This window comes from Panthera tigris, chromosome F3 (assembly GCF_018350195.1).
Source record: "Panthera tigris isolate Pti1 chromosome F3, P.tigris_Pti1_mat1.1, whole genome shotgun sequence".
NCBI classification, from domain to species: domain Eukaryota; kingdom Metazoa; phylum Chordata; class Mammalia; order Carnivora; family Felidae; genus Panthera; species Panthera tigris.
Genome location: NC_056678.1, coordinates 3,223,346 through 3,248,297, shown reverse-complemented (window position 1 = coordinate 3,248,297; position 24,952 = coordinate 3,223,346). Strand labels below are relative to the sequence as shown.

At 61.7% G+C, this 24,952-nt stretch overlaps 1 protein-coding gene across 4 annotated transcripts; it reads right to left on the bottom strand.

Annotated features, from left to right (window-relative positions):
- Positions 1-1,660: 1,660 nt before the first annotated feature.
- Positions 1,661-24,565, bottom strand: PSEN2 (presenilin 2). 4 transcript variants are annotated; one of them, XM_042976240.1, is made up of 13 exons: positions 24,480-24,557; positions 18,604-18,686; positions 18,057-18,092; positions 13,590-13,750; positions 11,735-11,949; positions 10,842-11,034; positions 9,952-10,019; positions 8,841-9,061; positions 8,102-8,200; positions 5,718-5,801; positions 5,254-5,355; positions 4,432-4,550; positions 1,662-3,077 (listed from the first exon to the last, which is right to left on the bottom strand). In XM_042976240.1, exons 4-13 carry the CDS (start codon positions 13,728-13,730, stop codon positions 2,922-2,924), a joined length of 1,398 nt encoding a protein of 465 aa, XP_042832174.1. In that variant the 5' UTR covers positions 13,731-13,750; positions 18,057-18,092; positions 18,604-18,686; positions 24,480-24,557; the 3' UTR covers positions 1,662-2,921. The 4 variants fall into 4 exon arrangements, with proteins under 4 accessions (XP_042832175.1, XP_042832174.1, XP_042832173.1 ...); XM_042976239.1 differs by lacking the exon at positions 24,480-24,557 and adding an exon at positions 21,276-21,935; XM_042976242.1 differs by lacking the exon at positions 24,480-24,557 and adding an exon at positions 21,276-21,933 and having other exon boundaries at positions 10,842-10,983.
- Between the last annotated feature and the right edge of the window lie 387 nt (positions 24,566-24,952).

Sequence of the window (24,952 nt, the reverse complement as noted above, 5' to 3'; positions counted from 1 at the left end):
AACCGACCAAACCAGACCGCAGTGCTCCGTTCTTGTCGTGAGATCCACACGCCTGACGGTGTGTGCCACCAGGAGCCTAAATTAAGACAAGGCCTCTCCTGATTTAACCGATTTGTTACCCTCTACTAGGGCCCGCAGGTGCTTGTAGACACAGCAGACTGTTTTACGGATTCCTTCACACCTGGAGTCACAGGGACGCGGGGTGGCTGTCTGGAGTCAGAGAGGCTCCCTTTCCCTGCGGGTGGCCTCTGGGGGCCCCGCACAGACGCCTCTGACCAGCTCCACACTGCTGTTGGCTTTGCCACTGGGCTTCTGGAAGCTTCTGGACATTCTTCCAGTGAACCGGACTCTGAGCCCCTTGGGACCTGGGTCTCCTCGTTCTGTATCTCCACGCTGCCTGGAGCCCACCCAGTACGGGTAAGTTCTCTGGCACGAATAAACTAACTCGCTCCTGAAATCAGAGCAGATCAGGTCCATCCAGAAGGGTCTCTGTCCAGGGTCCCAACAGAGTCCCCCTCTGCCCGCACCAGCCCCTCCAAACTACCCTCAACACACAGGACCCCGTCAATAGGGCCGAGCCAGGGACGGTGAGCGGAAGTCCCCGGCGAGGGGCCAGGGGTCCCGCCTTCCCCCCTCCCAGACTTGTGTGGGGTTCCTCCACTTTGGTCTACAAAGCTCACTGCCGTCGTAGCTAATGGTTTGAGCCGCCTTGTCGTGGCCTCCTAAAATCCGTGAAAATGCCATCAGGTCACCTTCACCCAGCTCCAGATCACAAGCTGGCAAATCACTAGCATGTTCTACGTCCTTCGCTTTATGAACGTCCGACACTGAGGCCCAGAGAGGCCCAGAGATGTTACTGGCCTCTGGTAACAGAACTCGAGTCGGCTCGCTAGGCCCCAACCTCGATACGTTGTATCGTTCTCGCTCTGCTCTTGGGAGACGCTGTAACCACGGCCGGTTCCCGTGTGCGATCCCAGACGCGGGGCTCAAACCCACGAACCGTGAGATCAGTGACCTGAGCCAAAACCAAGAGTCGGACACTTAACCGTCTAAGCCACCCAGGCGCCCCTAAGGATTTATTTTTAAAAATCTGGAGATGTGGGAAAACACATAAAGACTGATAGGCTGGTTACATGGGGAACCTAGGCACGTGACCGCCCAGCAAGTCTGAACCACCAATTTTGCCCCCGCCCCTGTGTCAGGGCCCCAGGCTCTCAGCTGTCAGGACCAGCTTCCGGCTTCCCCACCAACGTCTCTTTAGCTACCTTTGTTTCCCTGCAGGTGACCTGCCGCCCCCCCAACCCTGGCCTAGTGACATTCCCTTGTTTTCTGTCTTGGCGCGTCCTCACGGGCACCGTTCTGCTCTCCTCCCTGTCGGTCCCTTGGATGCAGGGCCCCCCACCCTCTGCTTGTCCGCCTAAACGTGGCCTCCGCCCCCAGCACCCTGGTCAGGCCTTGGGCAACGACCTGTCCACACCTAACAAATGAGGACTCATCTGTGGACAACCCCCCCTCCCAACCCCCGAGCTATTCGTTCAATTCCCACCCCGAACGAGCTAATCCCAGCTTTTCCTCCCGTTTACCACCAGGGACCGGCCCTCATCTGCTGAGACACCCACCGACTTCTGGCTTTCCGGGCTGTGATGCCACCACCTGGGCTCTGACCGTGAGTTAGTCACCGGCAGTCACGGTGTCCGGATTCCAAGCGCCAGCGGGGGAAATGCCACCCGCGGCCAGTCCGCGTCTGGCCTCCGGGCTCCCCGGTTCCTTCTGCTCTCCCACAAACAGCCCAGGGAAAAGCAAGCGACGTCAAACGTCGAAATACACGATTTTATTCTCTCGCGACAAATACACAGCTGCAGGGCACCTATGTCATTTCAGGAACAAGGACACGGGGCCGCGGTCAGGACGGCACCCACAGGCCTGTGTTTGCTCGGCTGCCCCAGGGCTCGGGCCCGGCCGGAAGCTTCGCTGAGATTCTCTCTGTGGCCCGGGATGATGCGGAGGGGAAAGGGAGACGCCGGCCAGTCCACTCTCCCCTCACGGCACCCCGAGGTGGCCGCAGAAGGGATGACAGTGGGCTCTCGAGTGCGGCCCCAGGGCACGTTGGTTCATCCAGGCACCGCACTGCTGCTCTTGGTGACAAGACAGCGGGGCCAGCGGGGGGTCTGCCCAGGGCCAGCAGCCCCGCACACGTCCGAGCTCCGGGCCGTCGGGCGCCCCTCACCCCGCACACCCCAGCTGAGGAAGCTACCTGGAGAGATGACTGCAGACGGGGCCGTTAGCCCCTCTCCTGGGTGCGTCCTCCCTCCGAGCCGGGAGCACACGCCCTCCCACGAGCGGCCACAAGACGCGTGGGGTGGGAGGGCTCAGCGCTTAGAAACGGACCGAATCCAGCATTCCAACAGGATTCACTTATTTATTGATTTTGATATTAAGCCACTTCACAGCAGTAACTGCCGGAACGAGAACAGGACCCGGCTTCTAAAGGTAATAAAATAACAACGACGTCACAGACAGAAGCACTGGGGACATTCCACACAGGGCACGCTGGCTTCCTTCTGCGGCCACAGCGGGCAGGTGCTCAGCGCCATCCCAGCACGGACTCCTGGTCCCTTCCTTCTCCTTGGCCCGCGGAGCACCCCGGGCTGTGGTGCCGGGCCGGGCGGCCTCGCCACACCGTCCTCGTCCACACGGCCGTCCTCGGTCCCTCGGTCGGTGAGCCGTGCTCCAGTGACCAAACAACTAGAGCCAAAAAGCTGCTTCTTCCTCTTCGCCAAGTAAACACGATACTCCCTTCTCTTTCTTTCTCGTCAAGGAAAGAAAAATCTCAGAGACATATGGCACTAGACCGGGACACTATGCGGGGGCACCCGTCACGACCCGCCCAGGGCCGCCAGCCCACGGCGCCCGGCCCGCCGTCAGATGTAGAGCTGATGTGAGGCCAAGGTGTCCATGAAAGGGCGCACCAGGTTGTCCGTGGAGAAGTAAAAGATGAGGCCGAAGGTGATAGAGATGGGGAGGGCGGGCAGCGCCTTCTTGAACACGGCCAGCAGCAGGAGGGTCAGACACAGACCCTGCGGGACACGGAGGAGAGGGGAGGAGAGGGGAGGAGAGGGGAGGGGAGGGGAGGGGAGGGGAGGGGAGGGGAGGGGAGGGGAGGGGAGGGGAGGTCGTGACTGCCGGTGCGGATGCGGGGCGGAGGTGGGGGCGGTTAGCGACGTCGGGCTCCCCCCACCCAGGACTCAGCACTGGTGTGGGGCCCGCCAGACGACAGCCCGACCCCTCCTCTTCCCGGGTCCTCTCGAGGACTCACCCCCGTGTCACACCCCGCGTGAGCCTGACTCCCAGAGCGGCCCTGCTCTACCAGACTCCAGCTACGGCGGTGACACGTGTGACCAGTGACAGAGGCCTCCCCTGGGGGACGTCTATTTATAAAGAACCAGATGAGGGGCGCCTGGGTGGCTCAGTCGGGTTAAGCGCCTGACTCTTGATTTCGGCTCAGGTCCTGATTTCACAGTGGGTGAGACGGAGCCCTGCATCGGGCTGTGTGCAGACAGCGCGCCAGCCTGCTCGGGATTCTCTCCCTCTCTCTCTCCACCCCTCCCCTGATCTCATTCTCTCTCAAGATAAATTTAAAAAAAAAATTCTAAACAAAAAAAAAAAGAGAGAACCGGACGAGCTCCACTGAAACGCTAGTGAGGGTCTCAGCAGCTGGCACCAGAGGGGCACCGAAGCCACGTGACCCGCGGCCTCGGAGGTGGGTGCCCATCCTGCCCTGCCCCTGCCCACGTGGGCTGTGGTCCAGGGAGGGGCGGGGCTTCGGGTCAGTCCCGAGGTGGAGAAGCATGGGGGTCCACTACCCCCCCACCCCCCCGAACACACGCTGTGGACAGACAGAACCCCTCCACCTCACTGTGCCCTGCGACCCCCCCCTTCACCGGGGCAGAGCTCGGGTATACGCCACTCAGAGCCTCCGCCGCTCAGAGCTGCGGTCTCTCAGGACCTGTTCCCCAGTATGGGTATCTGGCCACGTTAAGGGACTCTAGGGACCCGCAAGCTTCTGGGGTTCAGAGCACGCCATGGTGTCTGGGGGGCGTGGAAGGCATCAGAGACCAGAGCTCAAGCCACAGCCTGCCCCTCCCCAGCTCTGTGCCGACAGGCACGGCCCACAACTTCTTCCCGGTTCTGAGAACCTCAGCTCACACCCCACCTCGCAGGCGTCGTGAGACCGCACGGGGCTGGCCAAACCCCTGGCACCACCGTGTGAGTGGTCGGTAACGCGGGAGCCCCTCAGCCAGGCCTCCCCTGCTCGGAGCCTCCCGTGAGCCCTGCCCGGCCCCGCGTCATCACTCCGCCCCTGCAAGGGACTCGGCACCTGAAAATGCCCCCGGGACTCAGGGCCCCCCACGAAGCCCCCGGGCCACTCACGATGAGGATGGCCACAAAGCACGCCAGCGTCGTGTTCCAGTCGCCGCTGCCCGTGGCCGCCGCCTTGCCCACCAGCACGCTGTAGAAGATGAAGTCCCCCAGGCCGAGCTTCACGCCCCCTGTGCGGGGAAGACAGAGCGAGCCGGTCAGGGTCGGGAGCCCCAGACGGCAGATGCCAGCTCACAGCCCAGCCCCTCCGCTGGATCCGGGGGCCCCGGGGGGCCCCAGTCCTGGCTGTCCCAGAGCAGCAGCAGCCGGCAGGAAACGGGGCCCTCGGACGGGCTGACCTGCCGTCTGGGCTGTGAAAAAGCTGGCATTTCTGACAATTCGGGGAATTGGCCCTTAGCTGAGTAAAAAAGAGCAAATATAACGTGCCGTCGGGGGTCGGCAGGAAGCCATACAATTTAGGGCTGAGTTTAAGTTACACGTTTTTGTACGAAATCCCACCACCTTTGAGGACGCGTACGATGCCCAGAGCTCGTCGGGTGAGCCTTCCCCTTAAAAACAGAGGAGCGTGGCTGCTAATTAGCTGACGTCTCACCGACAGTGAATGCGAGCTCGCACATCCGCCAGTGCGCTTGTTAACAGGGTGAGAGTTCACCACGGACGATAAAACTGTCTGACGAACGCGCCCGCTGCCTGGTCTCCTCTCTCTCCCTCCTCCTGGCCACGGGGGCTCCCTCCTCCAGCTGTCACTGCTGCTGCCGTCTCTGATGTAAAAGGGGGCTTCTCCCCACCACCCTCCCCTGCCTCCAGGGAGCCCGTCCCACCCCCCGCCCGCACCCTGAGCGCACGCGGACCACCTGGGCACAGATGACTTACTTTCCTCCTCTTCCTCCAGGTCGTCCCCGGGGTAACCAGGCAGCGGGGGCTCAAAGACTTCGGGGTACGAGGGCTCCCCAAAACTGTCATAGGAGTCTTCCTCTGGGGGTCCGAGAACGTGACCGCCATTGCACGAGGCAGGTGCATGGGAGAGAGACAAAAGTCTGGTCAGAGGGATCTGGGATCTGTGGGGAACCGGCCTGAGCCCGGGGCTCCCCTGCCCTCACCCCACTGGCCGGGCCAGCCCAGCCCTGAACAGAGAGGAACCTTCTGGCACACGCCCAAGGGAAGGGAAGGAGGCCAACGGGCTGAGGCACAGGCTCTAAGTCCCACCTGCTCCATCCAGGAGGGGGCTTTCCCCTCCTGCCCCCCACCCAGGGTGGTGGGGGGGAGCCAGGCGAGGCCGGGCCGGGTGCAGGGCAGCAGGCCCGGGCGACGAGAGGCTGCCAGCCTGCGACACTCACCCATCTCTGGGTCGTAGGGCAGCTGAAGGGCTCCCTGGGAGGAGGGGTCCAGCTTGGCCATGCCCACCGTCCACACCATGGCGGCTGGGGAAGGAGACGAGGGGTGGGGGGTGACTCAGGTGCTGCCGACTACAGCTGCCCCCCGGCCGGGGAGGCAGCGTCCCCAGGAGGCCCGCGCGGGACCCCCACTTCCAGCCGGTACCGGCTTCCGCCCCTTGTGAGGAGGCCGCTGGGGGAGGGGCCCGGACACAGCCTTTCCTGGTCTTTTGGCGCGCGCGCGCGCGCGCGTGTGTGTGTGTGTGTGTGTGTGTCTCTCCTCACGAAACCGATGACAAGGTCAGCAGGGAACAGTCCGGGGAACCAGCGGTGTTTCCGTCTCATGGTGGCAAAACACGCGTCACGCACACGGTACCCGCGTAACCTCCGTTAACTGGACGCTTCCTTAGCGGGAGGGGTGTTCACGGGCCCGGGCTGTTCCTCTGCCGGCACTCTCGGTACCTCGAGCACCCCCGTGTCCCCCCATTTCCCTGTTCTAGTTCTAAGAATCTGGCTCCTCCGGATGGATCACGGCGGGGGGGGGGGGGGGGTCACAGAATAGTTTCCTTTTTGTGACGGGCTGAATTCACCGGGCGCAGAGTCCTCGAGGATCATCCACGTGGCAGGTGTGAGAATCCCCTTCCTTTCAGGGGGCCGAACAGTAACTCGCGGTAGGGCGCCCCTCACCCGTCCTCCACGTCTGTATGCGCACACCTCGCCGGCCCGCGTCTGTGCGCGCGCACACCTCGTGCCCCCGCATCTGTACGTGCGCACACCTTGCCCCGCCCACATCCGTACGTGCGCACCACGTCTCCTCCACCCACCCGACCCCTCGGCTACCCGGCAGACATCTGCTCGAGACCCTGCTTCTTCTGCTCCCTGTGGCCTAAGTCCAGGACGGGATCACTGGATTGGGGGGGGGGGGGGGGGGGGGGGAGGACTGCCTGTGTGCTCTCTCCCTCTCTGGCCCGGTTCACTCTCCCCGTGTGAACTCAAGTCCCACGAGTCCGTCCCCGTCTGGCCTACCTGGCCATGAGGATGCCTTACCGGGAACACTCTCCACGGGGGGCAGGGGGGTGGGGGCCGCCGTCTCCTCCCCCGACGTGGCAGCCCCCGGCCCTTTCAAGGTTCAGATCCACAGCACTCTCACCACCCACACCACGGCCACTGCAAACCTGCCTCCAAGATATCTCCAGACTCCACCCGCGCCTCACCCCGCCTCTCCCGCCGCCCTGGGGCCGGCGCCCGCCCTCTCTCCTGGGGGGTCGTTCTGTCCCAGACCCGGCTCCACTTCCGCCCCTGACCCCATGCCTTCTGTTCTCCCTTCCCGCCACCGGTGCGATCCCACTAAAATGTAACGTCAGGTGGGTCTGAAACCTTCCAGGGGCACGAAGCTCACTCGGGAGGAAAAGCCATGTCCCTACCGTGGCCTGCGGGGGCCCAGCACATCTGGACCTGCCCCTGCCCCCTTCTGCCCCCTTCTGCCCCCGCCGGCTCCGTTCCCAGCACTCCGGGCCTTCGCCTGGCGTTCTGTCCCCGGGTTTTCCCGAGGTAGGTCTCTGGTCAAATGTCACCTTATGACAGAGGCTTCTTTGACCACCTTCTGCAAGACAGCACCCCCACTACCCTGAAGTGCTCAGGTCCCCCACCCAGTCATCCTTCCACCGAGCGCTCGCCTCCTGACGTATTGTCGCCTGCTTAGCTGCGGCCTCCCCTCCGGGAACGTGCGCCCCCAGAGCGCGGAGGCGGCGAACGCACGTCAGGGCACCGCCTCAGCATTCTCACACGTGGCCTCTGCTCCTCCCAAGAGCGGGCCTAGAACGTGCTTTCACGCTGGGGACCACCTGCCCTGGCTCCCACCACAAGCTCCGTCCTACCTTCGAGATCCTGCCCTGGCACTCGGCAGCCAGTCTGTAAAGTGTTCCCCATGAGGCCAGGGCACCACAAAGCAAGGGACCCGACACACACCCGCTGAATCCATATAAACACCCAGATCCCTGCCCGGTGGCCAGACGCGCGCACTCCCGTGTCCCTTCCCTTCGGAGACTTTAACAGCCACGGAGCTGTCAAGGGAGCCCAGTGAAAAGCAAGTGCACCCTGCACCCCAGACCCCTGCCCTCAAGAGCCCCTCTCCAAAGTACCCTTCTCAGGGGGTGCCTGGGTGGCTCCGTCGGTTAAGCGTCCGACTTCGGCTCAGGTCATGATCTTGTGGTTCGTGAGTTCGAGCCCCGCGTCGGGCTCTGTGCTGACAGCTGGAGCCTGCTTCGGATTCTGTCTCCCTCTCTGCCCCTCCCTTGCCCACACGCTGTCCCTCTCTCTCTCTATCTCTCTCAATAATAAATACTCACAGGAGTATATCAGGGCAGGGAATATGGGCTCGTTTCTCTCCTGGGCCGTTTCCACCAGCATTCTCAGTGGCCCTTTGGGGCACAGCACAGCCACGAGATCTGGGAGAACAAAGACAGCCGGGACGTGTTACAAGTGACATTTATTTCCAGGCAGCCCCAGAGAGGAGCCGGCCCGCTAACACCGGGGCACAGGCGAGGCTCGGAGCATGTCCTGCGTGCCAGCTCCCAGCCCCCGGTTTCCAGCCATAACCCCGAGAGTCTGTGCTGGCTGAAGCCCAGAACGGGGTCTCAACGGGCGGACTGCAAACGAGGAATCGCCGTGTGGCTCGGGGACCCCGATGGCCGGCTTGCCATCTGACTTCCCTGAGCCTCGGATTCCTCACCCTCAGATGGAAGTCACGGCACCGGGGACAGAATCACACCAACGCTTGTTACACAGCAGCTAACGCTTTGGGTGCTCGGCATTTACAGGGTCCCGGGGCCGATCCCACGGCCGAGGACGTAGGAGCAAACTGCTTCCAGGGTGTCGCGAGCGCTCACCGGATGCGCGATTATCAGTGGCCACGTCAAGCGCCCGCGTCTCACGAAGGCGAGCCTCTCAGAGGGGAGACCGCCCACCCAGCTTTCTTCGGGGAGGGGGGCACCTTTCAGCGCCTGCCACTCGCGTGCACCGGTGAGGGGGACTCGACCCGGACGCAGCCCCCGCCCGCAGCCTCGAGGCCCGCCTGAGCCCGCCTACCGTACACGGAGATGGCACCCAGGATGACCCACGCGGACCACTCCGGAAGGTACTTGATGAACACCAGGGCCATGAGGGCGCTGATCATGATGAGGTAGGCCTGCTGCAGGACCAGGGGGCCCTTCCAGTGGATACACACCATGCCCACCGCCCCGAAGTTCCAGACCGTCAGGAACAGCGTGGGGTAGTCCATGGCCACGTTGTAGGTCTTGAGCACCTCCCTGCGCGACCAAGGGCCAGCCCGTGGGGCGGGGAACTCGGTGGAGACACCACACCCAACCAGACACAGTTCGACACTCCCGGCTCCTCAACCATGAAGTCCCAGCCCGGGTTTTTCCAACCTCTGGCTTCACTCGCCAATCTCCCCTTCCCCATTTCTGTGAGCCCCACAACCACCCACTTGAAGTATTTTCCGGAACGAGGTGGGGAATGTATACCAACGTCTCATCCTTGGACTGGCTCCCGTAAACGTGTGCCGGCACAGCCTGGAGGACCCCGTGCCCAGGAAAAAGGTCCTTGGCAGAGGGTTTTCCCCTGTCCCTCCAGTCCCTTTGGGCCCCTGGGTCAGGCTGAGAGCTCAAATCGAGGGCAAGAGAGCACATCACTTTTCACACGAACAAGGAAGCACCCAGGCCTGGCCCAAAGTGGAGAATGTAAACTTTAGGGGATGTATATCCCTCTTGGGTTCACAGAATTCGTCCTCCGTGCTCGTTTGTTTTAAATCAGCAACCGGGGGCGCCTGGATGGTTCAGTCGGCCGAGCGTCCGACTCTTGATTTCAGCTCAGGTCCTGATCCCAGGTCGTGGGCTTGAGCCCCTTTTGGAGCCTGCTTAAGATTCTCTCTCTCCCTCTCTCTCTGCCCCCGCCCCCTGCTCACTCACGTTCTTTCTCTCTCTCTCTCTCTCAAATAAATCTAAATCATCCATCAGGAATCAGGTAGGGATGGAGAGGCTTGCCGAGAGCGCCACTGACGCATGTCGAGGCCGCGGGAGGAGGGGTCGGAGGCCTGGCTGTAGGAGCGGCGACAGGGGCGAGCGAGAGTCTGGAGCCTGCTGGGCACCCCTCCCCGCCCCGGTCCTCGAGGAGCCTGCTTCCCGCAGGGGGCACTTACCCGAGGTAGATGTAGGTGAAGAGGAAAAGCAGCATCAGCGAGGACATGATCAACCAGCCGTGTATAAACTAGACAACAGAAACGGGCAGAATGACCACGGGCCCCCAGCTTCTCGGGACTGACCCCCAAGCCTCCGAATCTTCGTTAGGCCCCTCTGGGACTACGCTGGAAGGCACTGGGTGGCCGTGTGACAGATTGAGGGGGCAAAGAAATTCACGGAGTTCTCTCAAGGTCACCTGGCAGGTGGATGGGGTGAAAAATCCCTCAGGTCCAAGCAGCCAGACCCCTGTTCCCTCACTGAGAGACAGGACGTGCTGGACAACTGTCACCTATAGGCGTGGCCCTAGGCTCCGGGGAGGCAGCCAGCGGGGTTCCTGACCATGGTGAGGGCCGTCAGCCGATAAACATATAAATGTATTGACAGGTAGTCACAAGGGCTACGGAGAAGAAAACGGCAAGACAAAGGGACAGGAGACTCACTGGGACGATGCCTGTGCGATGGGGCCAGGGTGGCCCCCACTGGGGCCTCTGCTCGTCCGCTACCCCCTGGGCCCCGGCTGCAGCCACGGGGCGCGCCCGTCAGCACGACCCCTGCACACCCAGCCCAGGGGGAAACGGGAAGGGCAAATAAACCTGCCGGGGAGGCGAGGGGCGGGGTGAAGGGAGCCTGAAACGGAACATCTCGCTTCTCCCAACACTGCGGGGAGGGACCCGGGCAGGTGGGATTCTGCGTCCGATCAAAGGACGGTGACGGCGGGCGGGCAGGCAGTGCGGGGCGGGGCGAAAACCGGCTTCTGCTCTGCAGCGGGCCACGCCGCCGGCCACAGGCGGCTCCGCGAGCGGTGCGGGGCCGGCGGGCAGGACCGGGCGGCCGCAGGCCGGGCACTCACCTTGTAGCAGCGGTATTTGTAGAGCACGACCAAGAAGATGGTCATGGCCACAATGACACTGATCATGATGAGGGTGTTGAGCACGGAGTTGAGGAGGCGCTGGCCCACGGAGGGCGTGTCCTCGGTGAATGGTGTGTAGATGCTGAGGGAGACGGCGGGCTGCAGACTCTGCTCCCTGCCTGCTCCATAGGGCCTGCCCACGAGCCACCCAACCTCAGCCTGGTGCCCGAGACCCAGGGGGCAAGGAAGGGGCCCCCCCAGGCCTCCCCCTCCCCCAGACCCACCCCGCGGCCCCTCCCCCAGATGCCTCCTCCCCACCGCCCAGGGCTCCTCCCCCTCCCCAGGTGCTCTCCCCCCCACCCCAGGCTCCCCCTCCCCGAGCCCTCCCCACTCCTGTTGGCCAGGGCACCCGCAAACACCCACCCCAGCCCAGGGCTCACTGGCCGCTTCCCCCACCCCGCCTGACACAGGCCAGCAGCTGCACTCGGGAGGCCCTCCGCCGGCCCCTCGCCCTGGCCCTGTCCACCCGGGGCTGCCCACGGAGGGCCCCACCTGCTCTGGGGCCCCAGCCTGCCACCCCCGACCAGCCTGGGGCGGGGGGGCCTTCCCCCTCTGCTCCTCTCTTTGAAAACACCAACCCAAGATGAAAGGTAAGCTCCGAACTAAAAACAGTAACAAGGTTTGAAGGAGGCAGTCGGCAACCCCAGAGGAGCGACAGCCCCAGAGGAGCGGGTGACCCCCAGAGGAGTGGTGACCCCCAGAGGAGCGGGTAACGAGCAGAGGCGGGCCTCTCGCTGCCGCCCCTCTGTGCTCTTTTCACTGCAATGATCGAAACCTCCCTCGAGAGGCTGCAGGTGCCGTGAACCCGACCCCCCCCCCGTTCCCCGACTTACAGCTGTCCGTTCTTCTCCGTGTAGAAGCGCACGGACTTGATGGTGGCCACCACCACGATCATGCACAGCGTCACCGGCACGAACAGCATGATCACGTGCTTCGCCCCGTATTTCAGGGTCAGCTCCTCCTCCAGGCCTGACGGCTGCCCCGGGACCCCCCCGCAGACGTAGTGGTCAGGGTCCTCGTCAAAGTCGTCCTCGCTATCCTGGCCTCTCTGTGGAAAGCCGCAGGGTGAGGGCCACGGGATGCCCCAGCGCTGGCCTGCCGACGTAGCGCACGGGCGTCTTGTGACAGGAAGCTAGGAGTTTTAATGCTGCCTCGCGGAGGTTAAGAACGAGCTAGATGCAGGAGTGGGGCTGCACTTTTGAAAGGTTTACGAGGACATCTAGGGAAGACCCAAGGCCAGCACTCACCACCAAAAAAACGGGAAAGGGGCCACAGCAGCCACAGAAGAGGGCGGGCTGCAGGCCCAGGACGCGTGGCTAGTGGACCTGGAGCATGTCTAAGCATTGCCCCCCCGCCTCAGTCCAGGGACTCAGATGCCACTCTGTTCTGGTCCGGTGGCCATACTGACTCGGGAGGCCGGCCAGGTGACAGAGGAGGAAGAAATGAAACGTTCCTGGTGGATAAACCACACTCTAGAACCGTCAGTGCACGTGGGGACTCTCTTTGATGGTAAGACACTGGGAATTTGCAGAGGAGGAACTTACTCTGGACTCCTGCCACCCCCCCCCCCCACACACACACACACCCCGCAGGAGGGCAGGACGCCCGCAGACGCTGGCCCAAGCCCCTGCAAGAATTTCTGTTTGGAAACCATGCGGATTCAGGGTCATCTGCGGCCTTGTTCGTTGATTAACCGCCAAAGACAAAACCAAGGGAAACAAAAATTCAAAATGACTGTGGCTTCAGTATCAGCTCTTTGCGGAGAGAATTCCAAGCCAGGCACTCAGCTGAGAAGAAACAGAAAAGCCTAGACGAACGGGCACGGAGACAACTAAAATGCACGAAAGCCCCGGGAGACAAGGTGAAGGGGCCGTAAGGGTGGCCCCCGGTGGCTTGAGTTGGCGGAGCTCAGAGGAGGGAAGGAGCTTTGACTTCGGCAGCGGGTCTGAGGCTGGCTGGAAGGGGAAATCCTGCGTTTTAAACACTAAGGGGCAAAACGGAGAAGGGGTTTCGAGCAAATTCAGATGTCGTTTTGCCCTGATGGGGAGGGAGGTGGTGAGGTTGGGAGGCTCTCCCCCAGAAAACCCCCCCTCTCCGTGATGTTATGATCTCCTGCCCGGTGGGCTGCAGACGACATCAGAGCGTCTGTGCCCCGCCCCTCCCCCCCCCCCACACACAAATTCACACGTTGGACCCTAAACCCCAATGTGATAGCACTTGGAGGAGGAGGGCCTTTGGGAGGTGACCAGGTGACCTCATCCCGATGGGATGAGGGCCCTTATAAAGCCCCGCCCAGAGCTCCCCAGCACCCCCCCTCCCCACATTGCTGGATCTGCCAGCACCTGAGCTCGCACTTCCCAGCCCCCCGAACAGTGAGGAAGACGTTGCTGTTGTTGATAAGCCCCCACTCTACGATACCCCGGCCCCCACCCTCCACAGTGCCTCCTGCCCCCCTCTGCCTGTGCTAAGGAAGGGGAGCCCGCGCTGCTGGGACCGGGGGGGACAGAACCATGCAGCCCGAGGCAGACTGTGGGCCCCGAGGCCGACCAGGGCCCACCGTGTGACCGTGTGACCAATCCTCGCCTGCACGGTCCCCGCCCTCCCGCGTCGGGGAGCGTGGGTTCCAGCCTTGAGGTCCGGGAACCCGGGGGCTGGGTTCGAGGCCTGTGGCCACCGGTGATTACCTACCCACTGGTCGGCACCCTCTCCATCCTCCAAGCCCTGCCTGTCCTCCTGGCAGCAGCGTGGCGGGGGGCTCTCGGCTGACATCAGGGACGCCCTCTCGTCACACACTTCCTCCTCGCTGTCAGAGGCCATGAACGTGAGCATGGCCCTGCCTCGGGAAGCGCCTGCAAAACGGAGCACAGGGGGCCTCGCTCCAGCTTCCTGCAGGGCCAAGGCAGCAGAGGGCTGGGGGTGTGGCCCGAGGACCCGGACACGGGTCCTGCCTGACAACCGCCCAGGACACGTGTGTCCAGTGGCTTCCCAGGGGCCGCCTGCGTGGCTGGCACAGACCCTCGGGGGAACGGCCCGAGGAGATCCAGGCCACGGGTGAAACACCCCACGACAAAAGTCGAGGCCACTCCAAACCGCACGCTCGTTCGTCCGATCAACAAACATCCACTGAGCACCGACATTGTGACATCAACCATAAGCCTGCTGGGCTCCGTGGATGTGAAGATGAACAAGAAACACTACCATCATCCAAAAACAAAACAAACAAACCAACTCGGGGCTCAGCCAGTGGAGTGTCCGACGCTTGATTTCGGCTCAGGTCATGATCTCAGTTTCCTGGTTTCGAGCCCCACCTCGGGCCCTGAGCCGACAGTGTGCAGCCTGCTTGGGATTCTCCCTCCTCCTCTCTCTCAGCCCTCCCCTGCTTGTGCTCTCACTCTCTCTCAAAATAAATAAGCTTTAGGAAACATTGGGGAAAAAAAAAAAAAAAGACCAACAATCATCCAACGTGACCGGTTACATAACCTAAGTGTTCACCAAGAGGTACAGAAACCCAAAGGAGGGAGTCAACCTCAGAGATCAGGAACGTCTTCTAAAGAAGCCACCAGCCCAGACGGAGACAGAATGTTCCAGGTGGGGGGAAGGGCAGACGGCGCGAAGAAGGAACGTGCCAGTCAGGGCCGTGGAGGTGTGAGGGCCTCCTGTGCCACGTGAGGGGGTGTCCGGCCCCCCGGAAGACAACGGCGGGAGGTGGACAGACGCTGACTCACGGGCAGCAGGGTGGATGCCCGTGAGGGGACCGGACCCTGAAAGGGCTGGGCGGACGCCGGTCAGCCCTGGATGTGGGGGAGAAACACAGGACAGGGTCCGAGATGGCAGCCAGGCAGGGAGCCCAGGGCAGGGGACAAGCCCGTCTCAGCGAAAGACGGAGTCTGGTCCAGGAACCAGTTGAAAAGGGTCAGGGAGGGGCATCTGGGGGGCTCAGTCAGTTAAGTGCCCGACTTCGGCCCAGGTCACGATCTCGCGGTTCGTGAGTTCGAGCCCCGTGTCCGGCTCTGTACTGACAGCTCAGAGCCTGGAGCCCGCTTCGGATTCTGTGTCTCCCTCTCTCTCTGCCCCTCCCCTGTTCACACTCTGTGTTTCTCTCTCTCTCAAAAATAAATAAACATTAAAAAAAGGGGGAGGGTCTGGGGTGCAGGGGAGCCGCAAGACCACGCGGGATGGGCATGTGCGTGTGTACGTGTGTGTGTGTGTGTGTCTGAGAGAGAGGAAGTACAGCTGAGGGCAGGACCTCAGGGAAGGCCAGGCCGGAGAGTCTACACAGCAGGGATGCCTGCCCCCACCTCCCTGTGCTGTCCCCAGCTGGAGTGTCCTTACAGCAGCAGGACGGGAAGCCAGCGCGGCAGAAGGGCCTAGAAGAGCGTCAGACAACCCCTGGTGGACCAGGCTGTCCCTGCCTCCCCCTGGGCAGGCCTGTTCTCCCACCGATGCCCCCAGAGGCCATGGGGACACTGAGAGTGCACGCGACCGTGCGATTGCCCCCGGAACATGTGATTTCCACACAAAGCAGGTGCCTTCTACCGTCAGCCAGCTCTGCCCTATTTGAAGCCGGCGACAGGGGGCCCATGGCCCAGGTGACTCCTGAGGGGAGCCCACCTCCATCCCCCACCTGTGGGCACAAGGCAGAGCCCACGCCCCTCCCGGGCCAGCCTCCCGAGGCTTCACGATGAGCCAGCTCCCCTGACCCAGGGCAGACAGACAAAGACCACGTGACTTCACTCACAGGCAGACTTTAAGAGACAGAACAATCGAACATACAAAGAAACCGGCCTTAAACCCGGAGCCCAACAGGGGGGTTGCTGGGGGGAGGGGCGAACAGGTGAAGGGGAGTAAGGGACAGTGGACGGGAGGCACACTGAGACACGTACGGAATTGTCAAATCGCCACAGTATACACCCGGGGCTGATATTATACCGCCCTTCCATTATACTTCCATAATAAAGAAAAACAAAAGCTCTAGCAGCAGAGGAACAGAAGCGCCAGAACAGGGAGGGGCGAGCTTCTGCAGTCAAGATCAAGATCGAGATCGGGAGGGGTTGCCCCCCTCCCAGGGAGGGGCAAGGGCTGAGGCCAGCGGCGAGGGGCCAGCCAAGACTTCTGGGCAGAAGCAGGTGTCCACGGTGAGCTTTACGAAAGCAGTGTGCCAGCAGCACCCTCGGGAGGTGGGGGGCTCCTCCCGCTTCGCTGCAAGCCCCCCCTCCCCGGCACCAGCCTCAGCTCAGGGTCACAGGAGGGCGACTAGACCTGGGCACCAGCCCCGTCTGGCGGGGGGGGGGGGACACAGCTCAGCAGCCCCAGCACGCTGCAGGGCCTGGAAGTTTCAGGTTTCGTTCCTTCGTGTGTGGTGACGAAAGACACCGTCTGGTACAGGTCTGGGGGGGGGGGGGGGGGGGCACCTCAAAGTCCTCCCCCTGCGAGTCTCGGTGTCCAAATCCTGAACAAACAGCAGCTTGGACCCGGCAGCTGTCATCACCCATGGCGGCAGCCGTGAGTTCAGTCTCACGCAGGGAGGGGCACCCGAGACGAGAGCTGGTGGCGTCTTCCCAGGCTAGATCATGACACCCCGTCCGGAGCAGGGCCACAGGTGGGATGGGCACCACACGGCATTTCCCGGCAGTCACTTCTAGGGATGTGAGTTAGCAGTACAGTCTCCCTCCTCTTCCTCCCAGGCCCCCCGGGGTGCCTGTGACTGGTCTGAGCAGGGGCTGGAGGGACAGACCTAGGGTCCCCACATGCAGAGCATCACAGAAGGCAGGGGGCAACCTCAGCCTTGAGAACCACAGCAGCCGCAGCATCATGGGGGCGGGAGGAGGGGAAATGTACAGAGAACAGAGACGCTTCTTCAAAGGAAAAGGGGAGTTGCTTGGGGAGGGTGAGGACAGAGAGGCGGGGACCAAGTCCTGGGGTGCCTGGGGGCTCCGTCGGTTAAGCGTCTGACTGTAGATTTCAGCTCAGGTCTTGATCTCACAGTTCATGGGTTTGAACCCTGCATCGGGCTCTGCGCTGACAGTGTGTAACCTGCTTAGGATCCTCTTTCTCTCTCTCTGCCCCTGTCCCGCGCTATCTCAAAATAAGCATTAAAAAAAAAAAAGGTCCTTCCAATTTCCATTTCTTCAGCCAGTGGCCAGCAGCTGGCAAGACATTCCCCAGAGAGCATTTCTGCCCCAGTGTTGCCCTGCTGTTGGGCAGGGGGCACTCACAGGCTGTCAGAGCTAATTCAGGTGTGGCACCCTCACTGGAAAGCAAATGCTCCCTGGGCAGATTCCTCCCTTATCCTGCTCTTTAAATGGCTCTTTAAATTCCTCCCAAGCCTTCCCTGAAGCCGGGCCCAAGACCCCCAGGAGCGCAGGCCCTGAGGGGCTCCTCGGCTGTCAGAGCAGGGGGGTCTATCTAATCACAACCTTCTGGGCCTGGTGGCCGGGGGGTCACAGGTGAGGTGCCTCTCAGAGCCCTCAACACCTGACAGAGGACGCAGGACTCGGGAAGGTGCTGCTTCTCAAAGTGGCCCAGGCCACCTGGGGCAGGGGTGGGGGGACACCGAGCACAATGACCGGGGAGCCGGGCACTGCTGTTCGTCCCCATTTCACAGTTGAGGAAACAGAGTCTAAGACGTGAGAGGTTCAAAGTTACCCTGAACCCAGCAGTCAGGGTCTGCACTCTGAACACCGTGCTAGACCACTTACTGGAAGTGCGGATCCCCAGCTCCGTTCCAACCAAAGGTCCGGGGGTCTGCACTTTGAGACGGTCGCTGGGTGACCGTAGGCTGCAGTCAGACCTTCCCTGGGGCTGCCGGGCCCTGGAACCCAAGCCCAGCTGCCCCCGGGCCCCCAGCGCAGGGATCCAGTCCACCTCTCTGTCCCTGTCCCTGGCGCGGCTCAGTCGGGAGTGAAAGAAGGAACAATGCCTTCTCCTGAAAACCGTCTGACCAGAGGGTGGCTGGGGAAGCACAGGGACAGCCACCCGCGGGAACAGGAAAGCGGCAGGGGGAGAAGGCAGTTCCCAGCGGAGAAAGTGCCCAAGCATTTGCCCACCGGGGACAAGAACGGGGAAAAAGTGGACTCAAAACACCTCCAGCACCGCCAACGGGACCGGCCTTTCTGAAGGCAGTAGAGATCGAAAGCTTTAAAAAAACATCCATACCTTTTGGTCCTGAAATGCCACTTCTCAGAATTTGTCCTAAGAAAATAATAAAAGATTTCCATAAAGACCTGTTTGCTGTGGACGTTTCTAACTGTAAAAACACTGACATTCCAGAAACCCTGTCCTGGGACCTGTCCATCTGGTGAGGTTTATCCCACGACTGCTTAAAACGTCACTCCAGAGAACAGTTCACAACAGGAAACAACGCGACAGGAAACCCCAGGTAATAGACACGAAACTTCATACACAACCGTTTGAATTTTCTCAGAAAGCGAACGTATTTGAAGGACTGGCCAGATACAGCGGTTACCTCTGGATGCGGAGACCGTGGGTCACCCCGCGTTTTCCTGCATCTCCCACACCTCTTACACACATGGATCGTCTGCGGTTTTATTTTGTAAGCCGTTAATTTTTCAGTGGGAAATACCAAGTAGCAACTTCCTTCCCGTCTGCGCTCTCCTGCGTCCCCTCGCTGGACTGGGGCGCGGGGCGGGGGGCAGGTGGGCCCCGGGGTCACTGTCCTCCTCCTCGGAGCCCCCCTTTTTACCTGGCTCCTGGAGAACAGAGCAGCGGGCAGACACTCCTCCGGTTTCTCAGTCGGAACTGAAGCCTGATGCAACTCTGAAATCCCTGGAGGGAAAATCACCATCACCACCCAAATGTACGCGGTTCGACAACCTTTATGCTCGGTATTTGTGCACATCAGAGCGCCGGTGACGTCAAAAACAACCGGCCTGGGAGGCTGACTCCAGCAGGCGGGGGTGGGGCCGATCGGCTCTCCCGCTGGTGGCAGAGTCCTACCAGCCACATAGCAACCAGCCCTCCGCGCTGGAGGAGGGGGCCGAGGAAGGCGCAGAGGGCGGACGGGAGGGGGGGGGGCAGCCCTTCCCAGGGACCGAGCCGCCGCCGGAGGATACAAAACCCACACCGCTTCCGCCCATTAATAGCTGAATGGGATCGAAAAGCTGAATTAGCCAAACCAGGGGAGTCTGACCCAGAGACTTCCCCCAACGTGCCTGTGTCAGCAGCTCCTGCGATTATCGAGGAAACCAGGAAACCCGGTGACCCAGCTTCCTCGACCTTCTTTCCATCGCAGAGACATGTGAAGGCTCTGACCTTAAAACGGGAGGCCAGGGGAGCTCAGTAGGAAAGAAGACTGTAAAACGCCATCGTAAACACCAGTGCCTCGCTGGAGAAAGAAAGGAGTAGAGCACTGCTCCCAAAGCAGATGGGGGGCGACTGCGTTTACCACTGATGCGGCTACGGAGACAGGTCAGGGTCCTGGTACCTGCCGTCCTTCTGCAGTAGGCCTAACCGGCCGAGGAGCCCTCTCCTTCAGAGAGGGTGGCGTGGGTCTAAACAGACCGCTTTCTGTGGTCACGAGGCTGCCTCCCAGCACTCCCACGACTGCCCGGAGGCTCTCGCCTTATACCAGGGCAGGGTTTACCAGGGAGAGAAAATTCCCTTAGAAGCCCCCACACCTTCCCTGCCTGCCTGTCCCCGCTGGCCCTGGGCAACTGACCAGGTATGTGGCCCTGGCTGACCGTCATCCATCTGTCCATCCACCCCAGCCCTTACCGTGACGCACGTCACTTGCCGGAAGGTTCTCCCAACACCGGGAGGCAGCCTCGGCCAGAGTCCCGTAGGGACCCAGATCAGAGGCCGCAGGGGACCCTGATGGGGCCTCCTGAACCTCGACCCAGGCTCTGTATTTACCTCTGCCTGCCCTTTTCTGCCCAGAACTGTCTAGGCCCCATGAAGCTTTCTCTTGTGTCGTGAAGCAGCCTGGGAAAGGGGCAGTTTGGGGAAAGGGGTAGAGGTCTGGCCCTAACATGCCACCTTTGAGTAAGACCCAGGAAAAAAAGGTTATGTTTTAAACAAGAAGCAGCAATCCGATCACCCAGCTGTGGGATGTGAACCGCACACTCCCTGGCCGCGCAGCCTCAGACAATTTAACGTCACACGGCCGTCCCCTCTTCTGGAACAAACATAATAGGCACACCTCGGGAGAGTGACGTGGAAAAGTAGAGATAATGTGTGAGGTGACTGGCACAGAGCAGGTGTTCGGCCAATAGCCGTTACAATGAAGACGAAAAGGAGGGGCACAGATAGAGCGAGAGGGGACAGGGACAGGGAAGCTGCTGACACCCCCCCCCCCCCGGCGGAAAGCTACGGATGTGCTAAACCGCCAGGCACAAGGGTCGTCACCAAGGTCACCCTTCACCCAGGCCCCAGGGAGACACCGTTTCCACCTAGCCCCAGGCCAGGGCACTCTGGCAACATGAGCAACTTGTCAAAGGACAGGGCATGTCCACGGGACCGATGCCAGAGCTGGCAAGGACCTTAAAGGCCATCCGGTCAGTGCCCTATTTTGTACTCAGGAAACTGAAACCCAGAGGGACAAAAGGCACGGCTGAAGTGCCATGACCAGAGCCACAGCGGCAATTCGGGTCTCGGGATGGCCGACCCAAAGTACTCGTGAGGCCCGGACCCGAAGTACTCGTGAGGCCCGCACACTCGGGGCGTGGCCGAGAGCTGTGATCACACAGGCAGCCAGCACAGCACCCCGCGTGGGCTCTCTGGGGGCACCCCCATACTTAAAAGGCACGTGCCTTTGCCACGGGCAGGTGTGTGTCTTTACCACCCAGCTTCTCCGAAACACCGGCGAGAGGTCACAAATGCCTCCTGGTCACTGACTCACTCAGTCCCTCTCCTGCCCCCAACCCCACAATGCCAGCCTGGAGGCCTCTTCTGCTACTGGGGCTTCGAATGGTGGAGGAGGGCGGGGAGGGGGGCCGGGGGTGGGGACTCCCATGTGGGCGTGGCCTGGGGGGCAGGAGCCAGAACACTGCTTCCAGGGGTCAATTCAAAAGGGAAAGTGAGAGGGCTCCTGGCTAGCTTAGTTGGCTAAGCATCCGACTCTTGATCTCAGCTCAGGTCATGATCTCACGGTTTGTGGGTTCGAGCCCCACGTCGGGCTCTGCGCTGACAGCTCGGAGCCTGGAGCCCGCTTCCCATTCTGTCTCTCCCCCCCGCCCCCTCTCAAAAATAAATGAGTACACATTTCAAAAAAGGGACAGTGAGAAAGCATCCTGCAGCACCAGTGAATTAACCAGCGACAGTCACGTGCTCTGTGTGCCTCAAACCTGATTTACCAAGAATACTCCAGAGGCGAAAATTCTGGAGACCTGACGTTAACAGGAAAAACAGAATACAAACCTTCAACTCCAGCTTCCTGCCTCTGATGCTTTAATAAACGAACACATGGGCGTGCGTGGAGTGCTGTGAGGAAAGGCATTTGACAGCAGTGATCTCTGGGCTGAGAGCTGATGGGTGACTCTTTAAAAAAAAACGTTTCCTGAATTTTCTAGAGCAAACGCGTGTTCCTTTCATCTCTACCAAGTCAAGACTTTGCTGGTTAAGGTACAGCAGAAAGGTGAGCGCCCTTTCCAATTTTCTTCCCGTGCTCCAGAAGACCCCATTTTTGGCAAAGACGAGCCAGCCTCCTGGCGTCCCAAGGACTGAAGATGCTGAACAAAAATGATCTCCTCCCTGATGTCTGGTCTTTCCCGAAGAGTGACTGGAACTTTCTCTTTCCCCAGACTTTACCACGGCAGCCTTGCCATCCCCAGGCCTGGAGGCCAACGCTGATTACACTGAAGCCCATGCCCGATCCGACCAGCTCAAGGTGAGGAGAACTTTCCAGGCCCTGGCCAGAGACAGCCTGTGCCAGCCTCGGAGCCCTGACATTCCTTCCCTCAACCCTCCCCCAGCCACCGGAGTCGGGGAACAGGTGGAAATACTTGCAGAAACACGGGTTGTCCTGCCAGTCGCCAACTAAACAGTGTCCAAAAGTCAGAGCAACAGCTGAGAACAAGCCAACGATGTCTTCCGTAGAAACACGCATGTGACCCCCCCCCCCCCCATGCACACTGCTTTGGTCTCTTTAAACAAATTTTTTTTTCTTTTGCTCTATCAGGTAGTTACTAATGGAGAGCGCAAAAAAACGTCCTGGGCAGTTGGGGCGCCCGGGCGGCTCAGTCGGTTGAGCGTCTCACTCTTGGTTTTTGGCTCAGGTCATGATCTCATGGGTCATGGGTTCAAGCCCTGCATCAGGCTCCACGCTGACTGCTCAGAGCCTGCTTGGGATTCTGTCTCTCCCTCTCCCTCCGCCCCTCCCCCACTCTCTCTCTTCTCTAATACAATAGATTTTTGAAAATAAGAAAACAAATGGGCGCCTGGGTGGCTCAGTCGGTTAAGTGTCCAACCTCGGCTCACGTCATGATTTCGGGGCTCGTGAGTTTGAGCCCCGCATCGGGCTCTGTGCTGACAGCTCGGAGCCTGGCGCCTGCTTCCATTCTGGGTCTCCCTCTCTCTCTGCCCCCTCCCTGCTCACTCTGTCTTCCTCAAAAATAAAATAAACATTAAAAAATAATAGTAATAAAAACAGAAAAAAGAAATGTCTTGGGCAATAGTGCAGGAATACGGGGGCAGGGGGCGCATGTGGGAACCTCCTGTGCAAAAACTCGAGAGTTAAAAACCCAGCCAGCTGGGTTCAAATCCCGGTGCTCAAATCCGAGGTGGCTTAACTCCCTGAACCTGTTTCCCGTTCTCTAGAGGGTAAAAGTAATAGCGACCTCAGTGTGATCGGAAGTGTAAAGAGGTCTGTGGTAACCACTGTCCCCAAAGGGCTTTTTCTCATATATGACAAACCCACAAAGTAAGACATTTTATGTCACGATCATCATGGGTAACTCAGAGGCCAAGGTAGGGGGAGTCTCTCATTTGGCAGACCCCTCCCCCCCACCACCGGGTGTGCAGTGGGGCTGTGAACAGCCATCGGGGAGCTGAGGGGAGGGGTGACAGGCATGGTGACTGGCACCAGGCCTCCTGTGAGTGGCAGCCTGTGGCCGGGCTCTTTCTTATCCCACTCCTTCTCAAACAGATAGGATCTGGGCGTCTGTCTCCCGTGCACACAGCGAGTAAGACTACTGACTTAGTGCACACCTACTTCCACACCAAACCTCCAGAATTTTCCCTGGAAACCTGAAACAACATCTATCCCACTCTGCAAAAACGCTCCACCAAAGCCCCACCCCGGTCCAGCCCGACCTAAAGGTGCCCTCACCCACCTGAGGAATGAACTTGGACAGCCAGCCCGCCAGCTCTGAACTGGCGCCAGGACCCACCCCCCTGCCGCTTCACCAGCGGGGCCCAGGACACACAGCTGTTGACACACCTCCCCGCTCCCACCAGGCCACCTTCACACGGAGGGAAACCTGAGCCTCCTACACCTGAAGCAGCTTATCCAGAGCCTTTAATTACTGCTGAAGGTCCTGGCGGCCAGCACTGGAGGCTCAGGCGTCTACAGAACGGACATCAAGGGCGTCGGTACCAGAAGCCCGGGTCTGTCCAGAGGGGGGACAGGCTGGGAAGCCCAGGCTGCCGATTCTGAGCCAGGCTGGCTCTGCAACTGCTGTGGATGGGGTGCTATCTCCATGCGTAAGTGGGGGTGCTGTCGGCCCACCGACCAACGGTTCACACCTTAGAAAGGGGACACCCATTAATTCAATACACAGGAGCCCTTCATCCAGCTGTCAAAGGGCTGAGGCCCGGTGCCAGGGCTGGACAGCAGAGCGAGACGTCAGACCACGGGTTCTAAGCCTGGCTCTGCGCTATCCTACCTGGGTGGCCTTGGGCAGTCACGTTAGCTGTGTGGGCTGAGTTTTTTCATCGATAAAATTGGGGGCGGGGACTAGCCTCTGTGTCAGGCTCCTTCAGCTTCAAAAGCTTGATTCTGGGAGTCTCCCCACGGCTGTAAGAGCCTGATAAAAACAGCCAAGCACCCCAGCACCGAGGACCACGATCGCGGTTCCAGGCCCCACCTGCGGTCGGTTCCTCCCCCGGGCGGGAAGACCCTCGCCTCCCCCTGCCCCGTGACGCAGAGCTCGGGGCCCGGTGCCGCAGGCCCACCGGACCGGGCGCCAAAGCGGTCCGAGCGCGGAGACAACGCCGGGCCCGCGCCTCCCAGACCCACGTGCGCTGCTCCTTTAAATGCCCGACCCTTCGGCACCCCGCGCCGCGCCCACCCCCAGCGGCCCGGGAGGCGGGGAGGGCACGCAGCCCGGCGCAGGCCGAGGCCTGGGGGCCGCTCCCCGCGCTCCGCCCACCCCCGAGGTCCCGGCCGGGCCCCGCCGCCGCTCCCCTGCGCGCTCCCCTCTGCGCTCCCGCGCCGGCCGCAGAGGCCGGACCCGGCGCGCGCACGGACTAAAAGCAGCTCAGCCGGGGCAGGGGCAGCCGCGACCCGCCGCGGCGAGGAGCGTGCGGGAGTCAGCGCCCGGTCTGCGGGTGGAGGCTGCACCCGGGCCGTCCGCTCGGCGCGAGACCCGGCCCGGCCCGCGCGCCCCAGCCCCGCCCGCTCACCTGCTCGGGCGCGGCGCTCCGGCGCTGTTTACGCGGCTGGCCGAGCGCCCGTCGGCCAGGGCCCTGGCGCCGGCGCAGACTCCGCCTCCAGCCCGCTCCCAGCCCCCCTGGCTCCGCCCCCGGTTCCTCCCCGGCTCCGGCTTCGGGCCGCCCCCAGCGCCGGCCTCGGCCCCGCCCCCGGCCCGGCCCCGGCCCTGCCTCCACCCCGGACTCTGGCTCCGCCCCCGGCTCCGGCCCGGGCCTCTGCTCGCCCCCCTGGCCCGCCCCCGTTTCCTCCCCGGCTCCGGCTCCGCCCCCGGCTCCGGCCGGGGCCCTGGCTCGCCCCGCCCCCGGGCCCGCCCTCTTCCTCCCCCCCTCCCCCCCCCCGCCCCCGGAGCCTGGCGCGCTGGAGGCGGAGGTGGGGTTCTCGGGGCGCGCCGGGGGCCGGCCTGCCGGGGTGGCGCCGTGGGGATGCCGAGGTATAACCTGGCATA

What these genes read in the sequence shown, in the direction of transcription:
- PSEN2 (XM_042976241.1), bottom strand. Translation starts at nt 13,730, where the DNA reads ATGCTCACGTTCATGGCCTCTGACAGCGAGGAGGAAGTGTGTGACGAG. An exon ending in GGGTGCCATCTCCGTGTACG is followed by an intron (nt 8,201 to 8,840) that starts GTAGGCGGGCTC and finishes TTGTTCTCCCAG; the next exon opens with ATCTCGTGGCTGTGCTGTGC. An exon ending in GCCCTACGACCCAGAGATGG is followed by an intron (nt 5,356 to 5,717) that starts GTGAGTGTCGCA and finishes TCGGACCCCCAG; the next exon opens with AGGAAGACTCCTATGACAGT.